Source organism: Myripristis murdjan, chromosome 24, assembly GCF_902150065.1.
Source record: "Myripristis murdjan chromosome 24, fMyrMur1.1, whole genome shotgun sequence".
In the NCBI taxonomy this organism is placed as follows: domain Eukaryota; kingdom Metazoa; phylum Chordata; class Actinopteri; order Holocentriformes; family Holocentridae; genus Myripristis; species Myripristis murdjan.
The window spans coordinates 13258010-13281927 of NC_044003.1; the positions used below are offsets into that span (position 1 = coordinate 13258010).

At 41.5% G+C, this 23918-nt stretch overlaps 1 protein-coding gene across 1 annotated transcript in view; it reads left to right on the top strand.

Moving 5' to 3' along the window:
• mettl24 (methyltransferase like 24) overlaps positions 1-23918 on the top strand; it is a 42098-nt gene that overhangs the window by 6344 nt on the left and 11836 nt on the right. The window contains exons 2-3 of the mRNA XM_030046556.1: positions 14390-14488; positions 22459-22592. Of these exons, the coding sequence (XP_029902416.1) occupies positions 14390-14488; positions 22459-22592 (233 nt within the window). The remainder of the gene's footprint in view (positions 1-14389; positions 14489-22458; positions 22593-23918) is intronic.

Here is a 23918-nt window from a genome sequence, read left to right on the forward strand (position 1 = left end):
CCGGAGCTCGGATCGCACAATGCTCCCCTCAGACAGCAACGCCTTGTTTGGAACATTCCAGAATGTTCTCAGCCTCCCACCCAGCTGATATGAAAGGGCGCCATTGACCTCTGAAACGGGACGCCTTTCCTCCCATCTTTACAGCTCACCTCCACCGCCCACGCGTGTGCACGTACACACACTCGCACACGCTCCTGTGCACTCAAACACTTTGCCTCGGGTTAATGGCAGCGCCGGAGACACCAAACAGCCAAAGGTTTGTTTGTCTAGCCAAAACCCATTTCAGCCGCATTAGACCTGCACCTCAGCTGCCTGTGTCTTGTTACAAAGACAGCAGACACACGCAGCGTCCGCCACATAGCCCTGAGTCATGCCAACAGCAATGGGGAGGACAACCATAGAATCACTTAAACAGCTTGTTGTTGCTTCAAGCCTTTTTTGAACCCATTTCTACCTCCTAGTATCCATTTGGAAAGGCTATTTCAATGTAAGTATTTTGGGTCTGCATTTATTTCATGACACCATGGCCATTTCTTGTTGTAAGCAGGATAAGTGGCAACTTAGAACAATCAAACTACCAGGGGACAGCTTTAAGAAGTAACTAAATTTATTTATTGATTTATCTATTTTTTATAGTTTCAATAAATTTTATCAATTCATAATCTTTAAAAAGATGACAGGGGGAAGTGGGGAAGAAAGAGAGAGAAGGGAAGGTGGCGCTAAGCGGGTCCCAAAATCACTTGGGGCCCCAGAATGATCAGAAACGTCCATGCACGAGGCCAATAGCTGACACTGTTGGCAGAATACTGTCTCTGTGTGTGTGTGTGTGTGTGTGTGTGTGTCGCTCTGTATTTGCAATCTATATTCATTTCATGTGACCAATAGCTGACACGAAGTGATAATAAGAAAGATAATGAGCATGGAAGACATAAGGAGAGGAAAGCAAGGGCGAACAGATGAAATCTGACACACAGACACAAGCTGAATTTGGTTGGCGGCACCACTGCTCAGTAATAACATCGGCAGGACACTAATTTGCACAAACCAAGCCTGAGCGTTGTCAATTATTCTGAAATGGCTCGAGATGTGCGGCGCGATTCCTCTTGTCATCTCTTTCAATTCATTCAATTTTATATTTCAGTAATAGTTTAGGTGAAAGGCATGGAGGAGCAGATTGGCAAAAAGTAAAACGATGAACGCGGAAAGACAATTACCACCCGACCACCCCACCCACTGCACCCACTGTCTGACTGTCTGACTCTCCCTGTCTCTCTCTTTCCATTTCATTCTGTGGAAGTGTGTGTCATATGGTGCTCAGCATGGCCCCTCTGCTCCTCTCAACTAGACATCAAACACAGATCTCATAACTGGGATTGTGTCCAGGAAAAGCAGGCACATGCTTGTGCACAGGCACACAGCATGCATACACACACCTGCGTGCGGCCACACACACGCAGTGACAATAAGACCCCCATCTGTCTCTTAAAACACCAGCCAAGAAGATGCAACTCAAACAGAAATCAGCGTGGCATCAAATCAGACCGCAGCTTGTCTTCAGTGGTCGGATGACTGTCAAGGTCTCTTGCTTTTTACCCAAGACGCCTTTCTCTCTCATGCAACCAGACAGGCAGTAATTCTCCTCTATGTTATAGGGGATAAGAGCATCCCGATATGGCTGCATGGATGTGTGAATACATGCATGAGTGAATGGGGAGAAGTTAAGATGATCAGACTGGAGGGGAACTGTGTTTCCAAGGCAACAGACAGTTCTACAGAGATTTAGGTTGATGGCGTGTGCCATTATAAGTCCACCAGTCAAAGGACAACGCAATACACATTGGCAATACCATGTGGGTATATGTGAGAGAAAGAAAGAGAGTGTGAGAGAGGGAGAAAGTGCATGGATATATTTGCCATTAAGAGCAGCTGTTATGCTGAGAGCTGAGTAGTTAACATAGAACTGCGAATGATTGATGTGGATCTATCAAACCAACCCACACACAGCTGCTTTTGCTTTCAGTGGCACTCAGTGGCGGGGAATACATTTCAGTGTATGTTATTAAGTCATTTACAACAGTCATTTCCCTCTGTGGCCATGTAATAGATCAAATTTATGGAAAAGCTGCAGAGGCATGGGTTTTACCAGTGGCACAGTCAGTTAATATGCACACTGCATGACTCATGTAACAGCAGAAGTTATGCTGTATTTCTGTATTTCTATATTGTCTAGTAGGGATGAACAATTAATTGAACTATTATTGAAATCACAACATGGAAAAGTGCATTATACAAATCACAGCTACTCTATTTCTTTACTCAACATAAAATATGTGACAAAATAGTATTGTATTGTGGTTCTATATAGATGCCTCCAAAATTGCTTTCTCCAGACATAAGAAAACAAGTTTATTTGGGGCAGACCCCAGCAAAAATCACATCATCATCACATTCTTGCTGAAAATGAAAATTATGAGCCAAAAATTGTCATTCCCACTAAAATCATGAATCATATTGCAATCGCAATGGCTGTCATAAAAATTGCAATATAAATTATTTATTTATTTATTTATTACATGTTGTTCAGCCCTATTGTCTAGTGTACTGCCACAAACTAGTCTACGGTGATGGATGCCACACATACTTTGGAAAGAATTTATAAAATATAAATTGATATAAATATATTTTTCAAAATGACAGCTGCTGTCTGTATAGCCCAGCTGCTGATGGCAGCAATTGATTGTTGCCTTGCCATCACAATTTTTGCCTTTTGCAGCAGAGGGCACAAATTGTCGGGTTTTTTGTAGCTAGCACTGAAGAGAGGCAACAGTCACAACATCATGAGTGGTGAAAGCTTTTTTCTTTTCTTTTCTTTTTTTATTTGTGCCTTTGAGCACTGAATGCTTTGCAATCATCTTATTTCTACATCAGTTTAGGTCATGTTTCATTCAGCGAGGTGCACCCTCGCTGCACTTAGCCTGCTTTTATGAAAAGGTTTGCAGTCCTTTCATGCTTACCAAATGAGTTATTATTGCACCAGACCACTTCACAACTGAAAAAAAAGTGCAGGCGTTTTTTGTCAGTCAGCCCTCTCTCTGCGGTGCTGCTAAATATGCAGCGTTAGGCCACAAGGATTCATTGTACATGTTCAAGGTATGTCAGTGCAGAGGAAAGGGAATCCCCATGTTGATGTATTTGAGGAGGAGGAAAGGGGGCACCTGTACAAACAAGACCAAGGACTTATTTAAGGAAAATGCCCACCTTAAACACAATGATATTTAAAACATTCTGGTGCATCTTTGTAGTTCGATATATTGTAATGTGTGCCCTGTAGGATTTTGCCAGCGACAAACAGAATTATACCCCAAAACCATAAAAGGAAACCAGAAATGCTATATAAATCACCAAGCCATGTTAATGTGTTTAAGGATGCAGTTTTCCTTTAATGAACAACTGCAGCTTTGCACAAGCAAGATACATAGATGCAGCTCACAGTTCAGCTTTGATTTGGGTTCGATGGACAGAAAATGCTGCTGCCATGTGGGCGATGGCACAAATCACTGAGCGAGAGCATGTGTGCGCTGTTCTTCAATCAGCTTTGATTTGGGGCATGTGGGCAGATAATGCCACTGCCAAGAGTTTACAGTGTGAAGAAAGAGAGCCTGTGTGCTGTAATCAAGTGCAGTGTGTGACGCGCGAAGGCAAAAGCACAATGCTGAATACAATGCAAAGAGCTCAGTTCAACAAACCCATTGTGTACACTGACTATACTGTAGTGGGCATGCTAAGCATTTCCCCACACATACACACATTCATATAGACACAGACAAAGAGGCTTCCTTTTCCCATCAATATGACCCAGATGTGGGTTTGTGAGATTGTTCCTGAAAAGAAATAACAGTAACAGTACAGAGAGAGCAATCTGTCTATCGTTGATCCTCATGCACTTTTCTGTGCCTCAGTTTCGCTTTCTCTCTCCTCTTTCTCTCTCTCTCACACACTCACTCACTCTTATGCCCATTTTATCTCTCCACCCTCACACATGCTTCTCCCCTAGTATTGCTCTGCCTTTAAGACTGAGGCTAAAGCCTCGTGAGATTATTGCCTTTATTAAAAAGATCAGCGTAATCCTCCCCTTTAATTCTGTTATACTCTCCCTGTTGCTGTGCTCTGGCCTTGAGCTGGGATCGGCCTGGTGAGCTTTGCACGCCACAGGAATAGAGATGACACCCCGGGAAATGGAGACACCTGGAGTTTCGCTGCCACTGTCTCCTCCTAGATTAGTCACATGTTTTATATATTCTGATATAAAACTGTTGTGTGATTGTCCTGTCTGTATGATACAACAGTAGCCAACTCCACTGGGAGCCATTCAATATTTAAAAGATTTGCTTTATATCACGCTTTTAAAATAAAACATATTAAAATTTCAACAGCAAATGGTCAGGCCGGTGCACGTTGAGTCTCCACACACACAGACTTGCCAAGTGTACACATGCAGAGCTCAATTTATGGCCGTTATCTCCGGTTTATCCCCAGTATCTTCAATTTATGCCTGGTATCTTCAATTTATCCCCTGCATTTTCCTTGTCACACCAAAGCTGCTTGAAAAAACCTGGCTCATAGCAACTTACCCGTATAACCATAAAATCACACTCTCAAAACTCTGTAGATAGCAGTCATAATGTTGCATGGGTTGTGACTGAAATTTAAAACCACATAAAGCTTGAGTTATATGTATCGATATTTCTTGATCTAAAAATATTCAGGGCTCATCTCAAAACACTGGTCACTGGTGTTGGGTAGCTCTTTCCGGGGAAAAACCCTGTGGTGCCCAGGAAGTGATTTGCTTCACACTTGTGTCAGCAGCACTTGGTTTGAAATGAATAAAAGAAGAATTCATGTCTGCCCTGTAACCTTTAACCTCTTCAGTTCTGCTGCTCCCAGAGGGGGTTTATCATTGCTGCACAGCTGAGCTTTGTTCAGACCCACAGAACTTTAGATCCCAAGGTTTCCAAAGATACCACACATCCTGTTGACTGAAAAGGAAATGTGTATAAAATGATGCACAAGACATCTCGATATTTTTGATTTGATGTAATGCTGCAGCCATAAAACAACAGCATCTTGAGTTTGAATATGCCACTCAATATGACAAAGCGCGATGAAGCTTCAATGAAGCATTGCATCCAGCAGATACAGAATATACATGCACCGTTGTTGTACAATATAGAAAAAAGATGGTTTTTGAAGCTAATTAAGGGGAAATTAAAGGGACACTCAGAGTTTAAGGGATTTAAATACCACCCACATTTCTTCAGAACCTCCTCTTTGTGACCTGGAAACCTTTTTTGACGTCATCATCTTGCGAGCCGGCCTGATGCAGTATTAAACAAATTAAGCAGCTTTGGAGTCTCCTTCTAAGAGGCTTTGGTTGAGGAAACACATCAGGAAGGGTTTTCATGCCCATGATGCCATAAGTCCACACTGATGACATGCAGATTCAGCTTGCATTGCATTGCAGTGGCATAAAATCGTGAAACATAATTATAATAACAATCATTTGACTCAGCCTCTGCCGCAACTACATAAATGCATTGGTAAGTGCTGTGATTGGCTATTGCAGTGAAGTTTGCAATAGGCCACTTCATCTGTAATGGACACCGTCTTTGATAATGAGGACATAGTTCTCCCAATTCTATTTCCCTCTTCTTTTTCTTCTCCTCTCACTCACCTTCCTCATTTCTCTTCCTTGCTTCCTCCATGTTACTTCCTACAAATGGGACTAAACCCTTATCTGGCATCAGCATTAACAGCCACAATGATTGGAAACAGATCAGAAATCCAAACTTCATAAGAGGATACATAGTGATGTAAGTTAACATCTCATTAGCTACAATTAACTTATTAATCTTCACAGGGAGCTTACATCTTGACCCAAATTAGCCTTGCAGTGAAGTCAGACTGATGGCCATTGACCTGCAGACAAAAAAATAACAGTCTGTCTTTTCAGTCTTGTGTAGTCACCCGCTCTCAGTTGATAAAACTCCCAGTAAACATCACCGCTGTCCACTGAAGTTCTGTTTGACTAATTACCCCGACAGTCATAATCAAATGGTAATTGTACTCAGCGGCTAATGAACCTCTCCAACAAAATGAAACAGGAAGATAAGGGGGTAAAGGTGAAATGAAAGACAGATGAATGATGGCTGGTTGGGCAAAAAATAAATAGATATTAATCAGCTGAGTATTAGCACTGTATGTGAGACTGGCTGCAGGTGCTGTTGGTTAAATTATTCTGGATAGGGAATATTGCACTGAGGTTAATTGCATTACATTTCCATAATGAACTCACCAATCCAGCCATTCCAATTGATCTGATCATACTGTGCTAATATTGCTGCATGACACACACCTTGTCAGTAATGGCAGATATGATGGTGTGGGCTGTGTTTCCTTTCCCACAACTTCTCAAATTCTTGTTATATTCTCACACGGTGATGCAGTTACAGGGCATAAAGGGACGCTGCAGTGTATCTGTGGTGTCAGACAAACACAAAAACACAGAGGCGACCGGAAAGTGTTACCTCTCCCTTTTAGGAGCATCGTTCTTTAACATGAAGTGGATGGCCAGCTCGGTTTGGCTCACATGCACAGGTTTAAAATAAGGAGAAATACTGTCAAAAGTACAGATGTCACTGCCTAATAGTTCATGTAAACATCAATAACAACACAAAATCACCATTTATGCTTAGGAGTTACTTTGGCTCATGGGAGAATTACATTTTTCATTACCCCGCTCTGTGGAATACTCAGTTCTGATTGGTTAATTGCAGCGTTTTCCAGTCCAGTGTTTGTTAATATTGACCATTATCATGAATAGCTCACTGTTGCTATGGATCATCACTTCAAGGTGATATATTGATATATCACTCCGTGCAGAAGGCACACCACTTTTACTAACATTAATTAAGCCAGCTACCCAACCGCATCACCTGCTGCGGCCTAACAGCTGTTACAAAATGGATATCGGTTTTGAGGGAGCCTGTAATATTTGATTTATGGCTGGAATTTTAACTATCATCAGAACAGAAAATAAATAACAACAATAACAACAAAAACAAAGACAACAAAGAAGGTAAACAGTTTGGTAGTCTAGCTGAAGTGCTAAGGTTAGTTATTATGGATGCAAATAGAATCTATTGGTTAGACTATTTGTTTTAAGGTGTTGAAGGGGGAAAAAAACAAAAACAAAATTAGCCTAATATTTTGGATCAAAGTACTGCTTTCTTTCATAAGTAGCCATGAAATAAGCAGGGTGTACACACATTCAGGGCAATACAAGACCCTTTTGCTCAGTATCTGATGACCTGATCATAAGGTCATGACGGGCTGGCTAAACATAGTACCTTGCATAACTGTTATTTAAATTAAAAATAAAATAAAATCCAAAATTTTAAATGTATTATTATTATTACAGTAAAGATTAAACATTTAATATTATCAAAAAAAAATGTATTACATCTATTGTTTCAGCATGATGAACCCCTTTACATTTGCAACTCCATTCCTCAGCCAATCAGTGACTCTTAATGTTATAAAATCACCGACTAATCACAGCCTAATCGTGGGCCTCTGAAGGAGATTAGTGTATTCATTGGGTCTCTTATCTCTTATCTGGCTTTACCACCTACTACACAGCATTGGGAGCAGATTCAGGGAAGTTAGATCAGGTGCCAATTTGTCAGCTGGTCACTTTCCTGAATTCCCTTGTCACAGAAATACATTGCAGTTTTTACCCAAACAGTCTGGGTTAAAACGCCCCGCAAGAAAACAATAGATCATCTCTGCAAAAGATGGTTCAAGTGAAAGAAAGCCTTTCCATGTTTAAAAAAAAAAAAAACACTTCACATGCTGTTGGACTGAGAGCTTTGTCCTTGTGACCGTGCAGGTTGCTGGTATTTTTATGAGCAGCATGTGGACTCGTGAATTCCCGCCCCCTCCAAAAAAAGAGCAGTGGGTCTGACACTCTACAACCCTGGCACTTTAACAACAGTCGGGGCCGCTTTGGCAGCACTCCGCCTGTCGCCTTATGGTTTCCAAATGGGCAGACAAAGTTCACCTGTGGCTGGCTGCACCACAGCTTTCAGTTCTGTCCTCCAATTGCTGATGACCATATTGCCATAAATCTGTAAATATTCCTTCCTCTGCATTATTGCTTTGTGTATCCTCGGTGCTTTCTTTTTATAGTATTTCTGCCACTATCTAGAGCTCAACATAATGCTTAGCTCTCTTTTCCCTTGCACCAGTACTGTGCATTGTGCATTCAACCCCCTTAACACTCACCATCCTCCATGTACTGGCAGCCTGTCTTCTCTTGTTTTTGCCCGTCATCTCCTGTTCACCCATCCGTCTTCCTCTCCGGGGGATTATTCATGCTTGGCCTGGCTGCTCACACCGCTCTCACACCCTGGCTGAGGGGCAGAGCTCCACCAACACACCCAGTGCTATCTTTCAATTCAATCTGACTCAAGACATGCAGACCATGCAGAGAGCCCCATGAGGGGCTGATAACAAAACGGAGCTGAAATAAAACAGAGCACTCAAGCAGGGATATAAAAACATTCCATGGTATGGAAAGAGGGAAGGTAAAGGCAAGGAATTTAACAGGGTGAAAATTAAATTAAATTAAATTAAATTAAATTAAATTATTAATTAAGTTACTGTATATAAACATATACTAAATCAGAAATGCTGAGGTACAATATTTGTTTGATTAAAACCTTTCTAACCATAACAGTCTCATCCATTAGTGGGCTTGTCATTATAAATGTATAGCTGTATTCAAACCCACAGAACCTCATTTTAAATTTTAGAGATCCTAAGGTTTCCAAAGATACCAAATATGCCCAGCTGCATTACAGGGAAATGTGTATAAAATGTTGCACAAGACATTATTTTTTATTTGATGTAATGCTGCAGACATAAAACAATGGCATCTTGGGTTTGAATGTTTCGCTCACTATAAGTGGTGAGATTTAAGAGAAAATCAGAGTTCATTGGGTTTAACCTTGTGCTCAGAATATGAATATTATCAATCTACGTCCAGTCACTCTTTACCAGTCTAATCAAGAAATACCTGCTCATCTATTCATTCATGCAAAGCACCTCACTGAAATGCTCATACCAAGGACAGAGTTATATCGAATGTCATGGATTTGGGACTGAACAACTGAGCATGCACAGTTGTGAGTGACATTTGTGTGTGTGTGTGTGTGTGTGTGTGTGTCATTAGCACTGCTTACCTTTGCTGTCCCCAAGGTTTTGATGACTTGTTGTTGCTTGATTGAACACGGGCCCCTGTGCTAATCTCATCGCTGCTTCGTGATGACTCAGCAATGACTAAGCGCTCAGGGCATGTACAGTATAATACAGACACACACTATCTCTCTCAAACACCAAATGAAAAAAAAAAAGTTGGCTATTCAACAGAAGTCGTAGCGGATCTGCAAGTCAGAGTTAGTGCGACACAGGTAAAAATGAGGTGGGTGTAGAAAGGTCGGATTGATTTTCCATTAAATAACTTCTTGGCAGATGAAAAGAGCAGTAATTGTACTGTACAGTTCACTGCAGCCCTCAAGGACAACATCTCTATTCACAAACCTGAGTGTGAATAAGTCAGTCTTCTCACTCTGGGGCAGCCATGTTCTTCAGTAATGTCTCTCAACTGGACAGCTTGGATGCACAACACCCCACCCCTGGCAAAACCTGTCAATATTTCTATTTCCTCTCGATCTTCCTGTGCGTATGCGTGTTTCTTTGACCTCCTTTCTCTCCCTTATCTGGCCTCTGATCAGCACTCCTGTCCCAACCTGTACCAGGCTGATGTATGGGCCCTGACAGCTGAGCTTTGGAGCGAGGTTTCGGTGCGGAGATGAAAAGGGCAGCTCGGAGACAGTGTGCTTAAACAGAGGCTTGTAGAGTCCCTGGGTTGTAGAAAGGTGGATGCTTGTTGTTTCCATACGTGTAAACAACAGACATCCAGACAGACATGCGATATCAGGCCTTTGGTTCTCTCTCTGTGAAATTTTTCCAATTCTCAACATAGCTTTTTTGATTGCTGTTCTCTTTTTCATTTTTTGTTTTGTTTTGTTTTGTTGTGTTGTGTTGTATTTTTTTTTTTTTTTTTTTTTTTTTTTTCAAGTAGTGCTTGCCAGACTGTGAGCTTTGCCAGTGTGATCTGCGGCACAACACTTAGGAGAAGCGGAGCATCTCCTTGCCCTTAAGATGCTCCCTGTGCAGGAAATAGAAGTCAGGCAAAACACACAGCACCTAATGTTGACCCAGTAATTACTGGTTTTGTACATAAAACAAGAACAGATTGTCCACAGTCCACCATCACAGTTGTAGGGAGGACATATTGATCTGATTAATTCTAAATTTATTTGCTCTCAGCTGTTTGCTCCTTGGCTGCCCTCTCCTCCTCTATAAACAACAGACTATAGCAGGGGTCATCAACTGCATTTGTCCAAGGGCCAGAATTTTTCTAAACAGATACTGCTGGGCCTGGACTTTAGAATAACACAATTTATTCAGGCAGAATTAGCCTGTTATTGTTTAATATTTTCACTATCTTGCAAAATTGATATCATTCTAATTAGCCTATATCAAACAGCCTTAACTAGAAAATGCTCTCAGTAGAGCGCAGACCTCCACCGAGAAGAAAGTTCACGGAGAAATAATGGTTCAAATCTGTAATTCTGGGAACATTATTGCATCCTGACTGGCAGGAAATATTGATCAACTTTAACCGGTTTTGACGGTGCTATGCAGTGTCCTGACTGGTGGAAAACGACTGCAGGAAGAAAAGCCTTTTGAATTGTTTTATCAGGCAAGCAAAAGCTAAAATGTCTTTTTAAATGAGAGTACAAGAAAGAATAAAATAAAACAAAACGTTAAATGAGAGCTCTGAGTTTGTCCCCATTCTTGCATGAAGATGCAGCACAAGCCCATTCCATTCATAAAAGTGTGTGTGTGTGTATATGTGTGCTCGACGGTTGGTGCTTCCACAATATGTTCATACAATGAAATTTTTGTTCGAAAAAAAGACCATAATAGCCATGATGTGGCGTTTATCACTGAATTCTTAAACAGTTCTTAACCCTTTGGCGCATAGCAGTCACTACAGTGGACAGCTGTTTAAAGTCATTTTCTCCTAAATGCAATGGTTTCTATGGTGGAATTGAATATCAGCTGTTAAAATGCTCTCTGCTGCTCCCCCCATTGAGGTTTATGCAGAGTCTGTCAATTCTTGTTACTGAAAACATATTAATACTATTATCATGACATTGTAATACCAGTCCTGCATCCTTAAAGAAGTATGGAGACTCACAAAAGTGTTCATGCCCTAAGAAGAGTAAAAACACATAAGAAAAAAATCTTGACTCAGGCTTTCATAATTCATGCATGAAAGGGTTAAAATTGCATCCCTTTACTGTAATGCAGCCTTTAAAACCAGGAAAACAACACATATCCAAAATCCCAGATGATGATTAGTTTAATATCACAAATATTGATTTTACGTCAATATATTGCCCAGCCCTTGCATGCGCCTGCATTTATGTATCCGACTTAAGTGAAAAGTAAATCAGGAGAAACAAATTACAGAAAGCAAAAGCTAGATTGAAGCCCACACGTGCGACATTCATCAACCCTTCAGCCCTGCGGTGTAATTATGTTGTTCACACATCATGGCTGCAATCATTTCCTACTGAGAGCCTGAGCAGAGAGAGACAGACAGACTGAGAGAGAGACAGAAACAAAGAGACAGAGCAAGGGGGAAGAAAAGGAAATGGAGGGCAACGGAGGGATGATGCACATGGGGAAAAATAAATAGAGAGCAGAGGAGGGGGGGAGTTGACGCGCAGCAGGAATTCAGATGTTTTGATACGCCGCAAATCGATTAAAGGCTAAATTCCAAACAGTGAATAGTGTTGCATGGATCCAGCTCTGCAGCCATTAGAGGGACAGCTGATCCGCTGTGCTGGCCAGCCTACGCTCAGCATCACTGGAGGAGGAAATGACACACACGCTCCTCTCATAGATGATGCATTAACAGAGGACTGTGTGTGTGTGTGTGTGTGTGTGTGTGTGTGTGTGTGTGTGTTTATCAGTGTATATGTTCATGTATGAGCATGCCAGACAAAATGACAGAAGGTCCTGTCATAGAAAATTCATTAGCAGGTCTCTCTCTCTCTCTCTCTCTCTCTGTGTGTGTGTGTGTGTGTGTGTACACCAGGTATTACTGATGTTGTGGGGATGTAAATCTGTTAACACATGTTGTTGGGACTCGTCTCCCCCTATGGTGACATAAATCAAGTCCCCTTAGCGAAAATCATTAATGTTAGGGAGGGTTAGGTTACCCTTAGGGTTATGTTAAGGTTAAGGTTAGGGTAAGGGTTAGGCAGGTAGTGGTTAAGATTAGGGTAAGTCTCTGGGATATGAATGTAAGTCAATGTCATGTCCTCTGAAGTGATGGAAACATGACTCTGTGAGTGTGTGTGTGTGTTTGTGTGTGTGTGTGTGTGTGTGTGTGTGTGTGTGTGTGTGTGTGTGTGTGTGTGTGCGTGTGCGTGTGTGTGTGAAGCAGCTCTGTAAACACATGCTGGTATCTTGGACAAATGAACATGTCAAAGAGGTGACTTATAAACAACCTGCCACAGTACTAGCGGTTATATGAAAGACGACAACCACCAATTTATTTAACGGCTTCTTCTTAAAGGAACAGTTCCCCCAAAATACAAAAAAAAAAGAAAAGAAAAAAAAGAAAAAGAAAAAGAAAAAGAAAAAATGTCTCTTGTGCAGTCTTTTCATCTTGATAGTTTCTCTGTGATTTGGCTAGGCTTCCGGTTCTCCAGCACCCCGATACAATGAGAATAGATGGCTATTCATTGGTGGAGCTCACACCGTCAAAAATGTAGAAGTGAAAATCTCAACAGCAACAGGCCTTTCCAAAAACAATGACACAGACACCCAATAATCCACACAAAACACTTCACTGGGAACTCCTGCCTGCTGAAGAACACCTGCAAACTGCATGTCTTTGCCTCTGTTTCACACTCATTTGGGTAAAGATAAGTTTTTTCACAGACTGAACCCCAAAAACAAATACTGATCCAGCCCCATTGTATTGGAGGAAATTGCGAAATCCTTGACGAGAGTGGTAAGAGAGTGGGGAGGTAAGAAGAGTGATTATAATTGCAAACTAAAAATGGGAAATAGGTGTGAGCAAAAGCGAGAGAGAGAGAGAGAGAGAGAGAAGCATGGGAGTGAACAGCAATGCAAGGTTATTTTTCCTAAACAAAACTGATGTCACCACAATGCCCTTTACAGATTGTTCAACAGATGTGCCCACAGTGCTGAACACACCCAAACACGATCTTGTTAGCGAAGCCAAAAACAATGTGTGCCTAGCAGTGGAAAAATTACAAATCAACTTCACTGCTCGCACAACATATAGCCTGCATTCCAGTCAGCACACGGATACCGAGAGGCTGGAAAGCACCCGATCACAAATATCACGCAGGATTATTCATACGAATGCTGCTAATGAACATTTGAATGTGATGTTCGACCCAAGAAATGATTGTGCAACCACACCGAATTTTACAAATATATCATCACAGCTCTCCCTCTTCCTCTCTCTCTGTTTCTTCTGCTCTCTCTCTCCCCGTCCCGCTGCCTCTCTAATCATAAACAGACCCATTCCAGTAGAAATGGATGAGGCCATAAAGCAGCGCTGCCAGGTTTCAGGAATGTGACACCGCAGCACTTCACAAGGCTCTTGCTGTAGGGAACTGCAACAATGCACTGAGGCCACTTAAGATGAAGACTGAGCTCTTATTTTCCCACTGTCATTTAGCTGGAATTTATAGATTTGATGTTATCTGTACACTGCAAAATGCTTTTTTTGTCATATTGTGACAGAGCTTCGGTGTATTGTTGAATCCCCTCTGGAAAACTTGGGCTGTGGTTAAGGAAAGGATAAGATCAAATGCGCCCTGGTCCGTGGTGTTGAGGGGTCCAAGTCTGTAGAAGACAGTCTTAGAGTGAACAGAAGCTCCCCTTCTGCTGCAATAACAAAGGAAATTAATCAGCTTATTTGTCAGTTATATACAAGAGGACACTGGAAAAATCGCACAATGAGCACATCATGACCCAGTTCCCTCTGCAAGTGGGCTACAATACCTGGAAGAAAAAAAAAAAAAAACGTTTCCCTCATTGCTGAATGTCCTTGCGGCGCATTTCTTTTCAAATGGCCTACTTTGATGTCCGCTGTTTGTCAGTTTTCACGCTCCATTGCTGACGAGTACGTGTGTCTGTTCCTCTTTAGTCTCCTCGATGGCATATAGACCTGGAGCCGTGGGCCAGCGAGAGCCGCTCTCTGGAGGACGAGGCCAGGAGGTTCCTCGACTACATCACAACACCACAAGTGGGTAACTGTTGCTGGTCCTCTCGCAGTAACTTACACTCCGCACACTTCAGGTGGCTCATTTCAAGACAAAGGAGTTGATCATTTCTATGCTAATGCTCCTCCTCCGGCCAAATGTTCGTGAAATGGTGGGAACAAAATAAAACAAGATAACTGGCTCCTGGGATCAGAGGTTTATAGGAGATTTGCAATTTGGACTGTGGTAATGCTGTTTTTTTTTAGTAAGCCTATAGGTACAAATAGCCTTAACACCAATAGCTCAAGTTAATCTGTAGTATTGCTGCTAAATCAGATGTATATTCTGTCATCCTTAACTGAATATATCTCTGCACATCCAAGCAAACAGTCACACCAAATGATAAACAAGACTAAAGTACAACTAATCTTTTGTGTGTCCAGTATTCTTGACCAGCCCCACCCAGCCAGTTTGGGAAAAACACTAGTTATTGTAGATATTGTTATTTTATACACTGATGCAATGCATTATAATGTCTTTGACAATGTATTAACGGGAATGAAACTTAATAGTCCAGTAATTTTAGGCCAAAATTGGGGTCAACCTAGGACAAATTGCAAGAGCAGGCAGACTCAACTGATTTTGTATCCTCAGTTTGTCCTGAGTGAGGGAAAACAAGTCCCAAGAAATCCCATTGGTGGAAAGTTTTGATATGCGCTAATAAGGGATATAATATGTAGTAACCTTTTCATTTACTGTTTAAATGTCTCTTCTGGCATTTATTCCTTATATTCCTCATTAGCGCATATCAAATCAGATAATGTGTGATATGCATGTGAAAACAGAATAATTCAAAAAAACTTGTAATAGACTTTTTTTCTTGTCTTTGTGTGTGTAATCATCTTGTGAATTTTTATAGTGATATCTGAAAGTAAAATTTTGATCCCTTTCCCCTGTGTGTTAAAACAGTGTTTTTTGGTAATATGTGGTCATAAATAGGTGATTTTCAAAACTTTCCACCAGTGGGATTTCTTGGGACTTTTTCCCCTCACTCAGGACAAACTGAGGATACAAAATCAGTTGAGTTTGCTTCTCTTGCAATTTGTCCTAGGTTTTTTCATAAAATGACTGGACTATAAAGAGTTTTATTGTAGATAGAGGCCTGGGCTAAATATAAACAGACTTAGCCTTGTTCATATTTATATTGAAAATAGCGATATAAAAATGTTTTACTTCTAAATCATTTGAAGAATTATGTTAACTGGGTGAACTAAAAAAAAAAAAAAAAAAAAAAAGATGTGGCTTCCTTTACATTTCTTATTCAATTCTACTTTGTTATTTAACTGAAGTCTTGTGTAACTGCTCATATACTTTGGTTCGTCTTCAGCTGGTGATGGGCCAAAATGTTGGTGCTCACACTCTGATGCTCACACACACACACACACACGCACACACACGTGCTGGGTGTGGTTGTTTCAGGAAGGCACACTGATGATGTGATGCAGATGTGATATCTGGGAGTTTGGCGATTCACACAGAAATAGCCTTGAAGACAACTTCAGTATTTTATGAAATGTTAGAACGGGGGGGAAAAAATACCAGTAAAGAATTCAAAGTTAGCTACATTTCGCTTCCGGTATAATTTAATCCTTGCAAAATTTAAACAAAATTTGTTTACAATAGTAATATGAATTTCATACACAAGCACCCCGCAGACTATCCTCAGGATTAACCCTCCAGGTCACTGCATGTGGGAGCAATGTCAGTCTATCCTATCAGGGCATAGCTTCAGGCAACTACAGGCTCAATCATAACTCAATTTGTTTGAATTTCTCCTTTAACACGATTTGTAAACTGGTGGAGTCTTCGCCTTCTGTCTTCACTGCATTTGGTCATTCAGTCTTTCCCTTGCTTTGATTATGATATTGTTGAATATTTTGCTTTGCTGCAAACCAAACGTCCAATTAGGGACTACAAAAATTACTTAAACCCTTAAATGCACATTAACCAACCGATCAAAACCAGATGATCAAGCACATGAGTGAGACGGTGGTTTGTGAACAGAAAATTGGACTGGCTGTTGTTAATTGAGGACCAGAGTGTGTATTGTTCTGACACATCTTTGTTATGTATATCAGAGGCAAGCCTGGATCTATCAGCCCATGACCAAGCTGCACGGGGACCTTTTTCACATTCAGCTCAGCCAGAGTGTGTTTGTCTTGCCTGACAGCACACACATAATTCATTACTCCATTGATTACCATAGAGATGGAATTCACAGTCGCTCTATTCATACTTAATCAATGAGATGTTCTGGTTTGTTTGTTTGTCTATGCCGGTGTTAAATGACTACGAATCGATTAAGATGTTTAGCATCTTGTTATGAAAGATCAAGGGATGGAAAAGGCTTGGATGTCCGTGCCCTTGTCCCCGTGGTCGAGGTAACGCAAGCGCCACCGTGCACAGCTTCCCTTTCATTTCCAAAACATAGTTGGACGTTTTAGGATTACATGTGCCATATTTTTTATTGTAATAAAATTGGCTTGGGGGGATTAAATCAGCAACTTATCTTTTCCTTTGCGCAGTATTGCCAGAACAGAGCATACTTGGCTCCAAATGACTAAGCACTCGTTCTATATCTTTCACAAAGCAGACATTCAGCTTATAATGAATTTGCCCGGGGATGTGTGTGTGTGTGTGTGTGTGTGTGTGTTACCGTGGGTGTTTGTGTGTGCATGTGTGAATGTGTGTACGTGTGAGAAGAAGAAAGAGAGAGAGAAGGTAAGAGACAGGAAGCGACTTTGCGTGTGTGTGTGTGTGTGTGTGTGTGCATGCGTGCGTGTGTATTTTTTTGGGAGGGGGTTCAAGGAAGCTGTCCGTCATATACAGTGACAGGCAGAGATGGAGCCGGTGTGGGTATAACAGCATCCTCAGCTGTAATGCTGACTGACACTGTGCCTGGTGGAGCTGCTACTCAGAGAGATGGCCTGTGACACAACTGTCTAATCAATAGCAGTCAGAGTAACTCCATAAGTCCATGCAAACACACACACACACACACACACACACACACAAACGCACACACACAAATGCACAGACATAGCTTACACACAGATAAGAGGAAATATGGACACAGCATTGTCATGTCCCATATTTCCATGCCAACTCCCTCTGAATACAGAACAGACTATTACAGTGAATAAATACCGCTGCTCATTCAATACACTGCATGCTTAATGAAAATATTCTTTCTCAGCTCGGCGTAACGCTGTTTGGCAGCCAACAGTTCAATGCCGCTGATTAGGCTGCAGAAGTAAAGTGGCAAAATAATCAAGAAAGAGCGGGCATTTCATTTGCAGACTGTTCATTGTGTGTTGATGAATACTTTTCGGCTCTAACGAATTAACAATGGCAGGCATTATAGAGTTATTAGTGGGTTTCAGATTTGTTTAAATAGATTTTTGCCGTCGCCCACGCGTACAATAGCGCTCTTGCCGAGTGTACTCCTGTATTCTGACTAATGAGATGCATGGGGCGACTTTTATTTCCCGTGAAACAGTGACACTGCTCTTGACTCGGTCGGCTGGTCCTCCTTGCCTGACCAGCCAGAGACGCCACGGATTGGACGGATAAGCAGGCATGGTCAAAAGACCACAGCAAGAAAACAAGGCAGTTTTCGAATGTCAAGTTCAAGTGAACAATAAGTTGATGGGATGTAGTTTTGCAAGAGGCTGCGACAGAATGCTCATCATTTCCTGACTACAGATGGCTTCCTTGCCTCAGTTGTTATCACTTTTATTACACAGCGATAGCGCTGCATAAATTCTGCTCTGGCTTCATCTCAAATAAGCTCGCTGACTGTTGTGAGGTGCAAGCTAAAAGTGAGCAAAACAAACACACACACACACATACACACTCTGTAGCTTTTTGAAAGTTGCAAGATAGAGCCAGCATTGATCCTCTTTCAGCATACCAAATCTCAATAGCTGACAGAACTTAAACAGGCAGAGAGCAAACATTTGCCTTCAACAGTTCCTGTGCTAAAGCTTACTCACTTATAAAACTGGAGATGTATCACACAAGCATGCCCAAGCACACTAGAAACTGAACCTGTTGGCCTTTGCGTCACAGGCAGTGTCATGGTTGAGTAAGACCTAATGAGTCGGCACATCATTTATGTGTACAGGTGCAAAGCTTTGCTGCAGCGAAAAGTGTCAGGCTTTTACCTCAGTGTTTGCGCGGTATTTAATCAATGCATTTGTTCTCCCACTCGTATCATCAAGGCCTCCTGTAAAAATCTTGTTCTTTTTGATCAACATTTCAACTTTGAACATCACATTCATGAGCGCATTCAGCTACATTTTTTCTGAGCCAGCTACAGACACTGAACTACTAATCTACTCAATTCTCCTGTTTGGACTGAAACTGAAACTCCATTTTGGCTTCCATTAACTGATCTCATACCTCTTTTCAAATAAGACTACCTCTAAAAATAAAATTTAAAAAATACCCATAAAAATATAGGGTTTATGAATGGTTTATAATTAGGTTATTAATTAGGTTTATAAATGATTAATAAACAATTATAAAGAAGTTACAACACAGTTTTCATGGATCCAAGGATGGCTGATTGATAAAAGGACAAGATAGAGTAAGCTAAGCAGCTTCCAAGATCTGAGATTTAACTGAATAGATGCAGAGCAGCAGTGGCTTGATCTTGCAAAAAAGTGAGCCTGCATCCATGTATGAAAACTGCATCTTATTGTAAAGCGGTGCCACTGATGCACTGTAGTTTGTCGACAATTGGTGCAAAATGTCGCAACCAGACTGGACCCAACTAGTTGTCGGCTCCGCATCACCTCGATTCTTGCTTCATCTGGTGAAATTTAGAGTTGATTGTAAGATTTTGCTGATTTACTCACTGGCCTCACACGACCTCGCCTCTGCTTATCTAGCCCGCTCAGATCGTGCAATCAAGGTCTTTTGTTTGTCCATTGTTTTCATTGTTTCCAGAGGTTACTGTGCTTCTACAATTGTAGCTCCATCCCTTTGAAACGGCCCTCCTCAATCGTTCACATCTGCGGATTGTTTTAAGCAGCATCTGATAACTCACATCCACAGGTTATCCTTCAATAGATTGAGCTTATCTTTCTTTTGCTTTTATGTGAGTTTTTTTTTTCTGATTTTGTATTGTTTCTAATCTTTTAATTTATTTTATGCAAAGCACTTTGTAGCTGTGCTGTAAAAGTTCTATACAAACAAAATCATCATTTTTATTATTAGAAAGGAAGCCAGTGAGGATGGTTTATGAAATAATTGCAGTTTTGAGACAGAGGTATATGAAATGCCAGTGAGAAAAGTGTTGCGATAAAGATGTGCATACATTTGTTTGGGTTTATTAATACAGCAGCAGCATAGCTTTTACTTCATATCACTGGAGCTGGTTGGTACATTATGCATAACACTTACAGGTAGCACTGTCAACCTCCCCTGTGGCTTTTGTCAGTCCTGATTGAACCAACCTGCCGATGGGCTGTCACCACATCGATTCCTCAACATCTGAAAACATTCAGAAGGGACTGCTTCTTCCTCCGCTCCTTGTTTATTCCCTTTCTCTCTCTCTCTCATTCCCGTGTTGTCTCACTGCGCTGTTGACAGTATTGAAGACTTGGCGATGCTGACTTCGCAGCCCCAGCTGCACGGCATGATGAATGGTCCGCAAACTGGAGCCTAACGCTCACTTTCAAACACACCAGTCCGAGGTCAAATTGTAGTAACAAAGAATTCACAGTGTTTGTGTTGACTTGTTTTGTGAACTTGATAAACAACATTAATCACGTCAGGACAATACAGACTGTGTTATCATTTGCCCAAAAATGGTTTTTCAAATGCTGTTGTGATTGTTTATACCTTCTCCGACTCTTACGTAAAAAAAAAAAAAAAAAGACCTATTTGATACACCAGTAAGCAAAAGATATTGGATCCCAGTCTGACAAACATGCATACTCACACACACACCAATTATATGAAGCCAAGTTCCTCTAGAGCTAAACCCAGGAACCCAAAGTCAGCAATCCTGATTATACCAATTTCAGCTTCACACAATGCACTTTGCATTATATGAAGCAAAGAATGTATAGCTGAAGGTTGATCCCAAGTGTAGGGAGTAATGAAATGCATTTAGCTTAATCTCATTATTGGAACTGAGCAGCTTCTTTGTGCATTTGTATGTTTTTGTGTATTTTGTTAGTAATTTTGCTGTCTTTCTTTTGCTGCATGCGAAATTGCATCCACTATAGTGTGTAGAGCTGAGTGCCTGTTCAAACATGAGGGAAACATTTAGTGTGACTAAATCTACCAATAAGTCAGGGCTAGGCAATTATAAATTCAGTTGGGCGAGATTTTAAAACCAGGAAATGTAGATGGGCCAGACATTTCCAGTAGACTATTAAAAAACCTCTTTTTAAACTTGTGTTAATGGAAAATCTTAAATAAATGCAAATGAATGTAGTGAAAACAAATTACCAATGTTTACTGTTTCACGTTTGAGAAATATTTTAATCACATATCTGGCCCAGCACATCAGAAAGTGCAGAAACAGAAAGTAATAGAATATTAAAATTAGAATAAGAATAGCCTACGTAATAAAAGCTCGATAGGCCACTCAGAAGTTGGTTCTGGGCCAGATGTGACCCACGGGCCGGCATAAGGTGCTCAAATTTAGCCATGCCACAAGGTTATTGCTTGTATTTAGCTGGGTACTGACAGTTTGCTGGAAGTCAGTGTAGAAACAACGCTGTATTGCTACTGAATAATGATTATGGCTCTTTGTTTGTAGTTTGATTTTCTTTTATCGCAGGTTGAAGGATAACATGAATTTCTCTTTCTTTTGCAGGAGGTTCAGCATAGTGTATAAAATGTGCAGTTTCACAGATTGAACTTTGATACAGTGTATAGCAGTATCTGCATTTGAAGCTGCTCTGTAACTTTTAACCCCTTTTTATCTGTACCCAAATGGTTTTTACATTATTATTTTTGCTCCCATTTCAGTAAAGTTTCAGCAAAGTAACAGTGCCTCTATCTGAGCAGGGCATGCTGTTCCTTTCTGCCAATGGTTGATCTCCACATGCTATACCTGAGACCTCACGCTCACCTGAGGAAAGCTGAATAGCTGAGCGCAGGCTGTGCACAGAATGTTTATAGAGTTGCAACACAAGGCAGCATTTGCTCAGCATTATTTTTTTTCTCTCATGCCTTGCCCAGCTCTATCCTTGGGGCCTAAGGCAAGATGTAAGGTACGCTCTGACTCTTTGAGTCAAGGAGAATGCATTTTTCCAAGTTTTATCCACTCCTTTCTCCATCGCTGTCACAGAAAAGAAAGGAGAAACCAGCGGGAGTTAGAGAGGCCGTCACTCAACAGAAGAGAGCATCAAGACATGAATAAGGTCCCCAGTGTGAATTTTGATGAATGCATTTATGTGTGTGTGTGCGCGCGTGCATGCATTTGTGTGTGCACAGGCACAAGCGAGGGGAACTATTATTCAAAATTGCTTGTGAGGTGAGGATAGATTTTCAATGAGCGTTCTGGAAGTTCTGGATAATGATGATAAAATTATGAATGCAGCGATTATGACAATAATAAGGCAGCGGGACAGACCGGAGTGAGAGGGGAGATTGTTCATCTGGAGGACGTGAGGACGCTGCTGAGGTGTCCTTTAACTCCAGGACCGCCACTCCTAGCTGATCCTGAACATAAATTATAGTCAAAAATAAAAATATGACAAATACAGTTATAACAAAATAAGGTTGCCCGGTAATGAAAATGTATGAGATGTGTCATTTCCCTGAAGGTTGTGTGTAAATCAGTTAAATCATTCCTGCTCCAGTGGGAAAATCAAGTGGCTGCTTGTGTTTTGACAGGCGCAGGACTTGCAATTTTATCAGCAACGCAGCCCTCAGAGGAAACACCAGCAGAAATGACCGCCATCACACTCGTGTCTTCTCATGTGTCCAGGTGTCGTGTGTGTCGCTGAGCAGAGGGGACTCAGACCCGGAGGGGCCCAAAGGTCCCTGGGCCGTCTGCATGGACCCCAAGTACAGCCTGACTCACAGAATACACAGCAAGAACTGCAGGGTGTATTCTCTCGGGTGGGTGTACACACACACACACACACACACACACACACACACACACACACACACACCTTTGTTTTGCTAGACTTGTTAAGAGCTCCATGGAATAAGTTCGCCAACCTAGTCGCTGACCCTAACTTTAAATCCTACCAGTATATGCCTGACCTTAAACATTACCTAATCCTAATCTTAATTCTATTGTTAATCTTAAGGTTATTAATCATGAACTAACCTTGACCCTAATCTAAACGTAATCTTAATTCCAACTCTACCACTAAACTCCTTAATGCGCTCAGTCCAAAGGTCTAAAAGTTCAAACTGGTCCTCAAAAGCATGGAAGTACAAGCACACACACACACACACACACACACACACACACACACACACACCACATACTTGAATCATTTCATATTTTCCAGTCACAAAAATAAGGAGGTAACATGGGACATTCGTGTGACTTTACGTTCCTTTACGTTATATGTGACGAGATGGTTACTATGGAAACCGTGAGACTGATCTACGTGGAATTCTACTGGCCACTTGATGCTTCTTTGTTAAGAGGTCCAAATTCATGTTACCTTTTAGGGTCTTAATGAAACTGGGATCCCTAATTTGGTACCAAGGTAAGAAGAGATTTTCTTGCAAACGAGACAGAGCTTCAGAAAGAAAGACAGTAGTACACACACACACACACACACACACAGAAAGAGAGAGAGAGAGAGAGAGAGAGAGAGAGAGAGAGAGAGAGAGAGAGAGAGACTCTTACTTGCGCATATGGTAGATTATAGAATCCTAAGAAGAAAACACAGAATATGCAGGTATGTCACAGAAATATCTACATTCTCTATCTCTCTCTCTCTCTCACACACACACACACACACACTCCATTACCTCCACCCACAACACCCACACCCCCATCACGTTTACTCCCTCTCCTTGAGTGGCACATAATCTCGAATCAAGGCGGTCAGCCGGGCACTGAGGTGTTTGACCTCCCTCGAGATTGGCGAGTCAATCAGTCTCTGTGTACGGTGTGTGCCTAATGCCTTCTGGCCTCTGCTGTGCTGAGGTGCAGCAGGGGTCCAAAGGGATTTGACTGCCGGAGAGAGGGAGCCTATTAATTTGGCTGTTGAGAGACGGCACAGGTGTGCTGGCATTAAAGCAGGCATGGCGGGGATACTGATGTGGGGAAGGGGGCACAGACAGGGAGGGAAGGAGAGGTGTGTGGATGACTGCTGTTCCTGGCTTCCTGCCTCTCTGTGGAGAGAGGTCAGGGGTCAAGCGAAGAGATTGGAGGAAAACGGATATGATTTCCTATGGCTGACTGATGGGCGTTCTCAC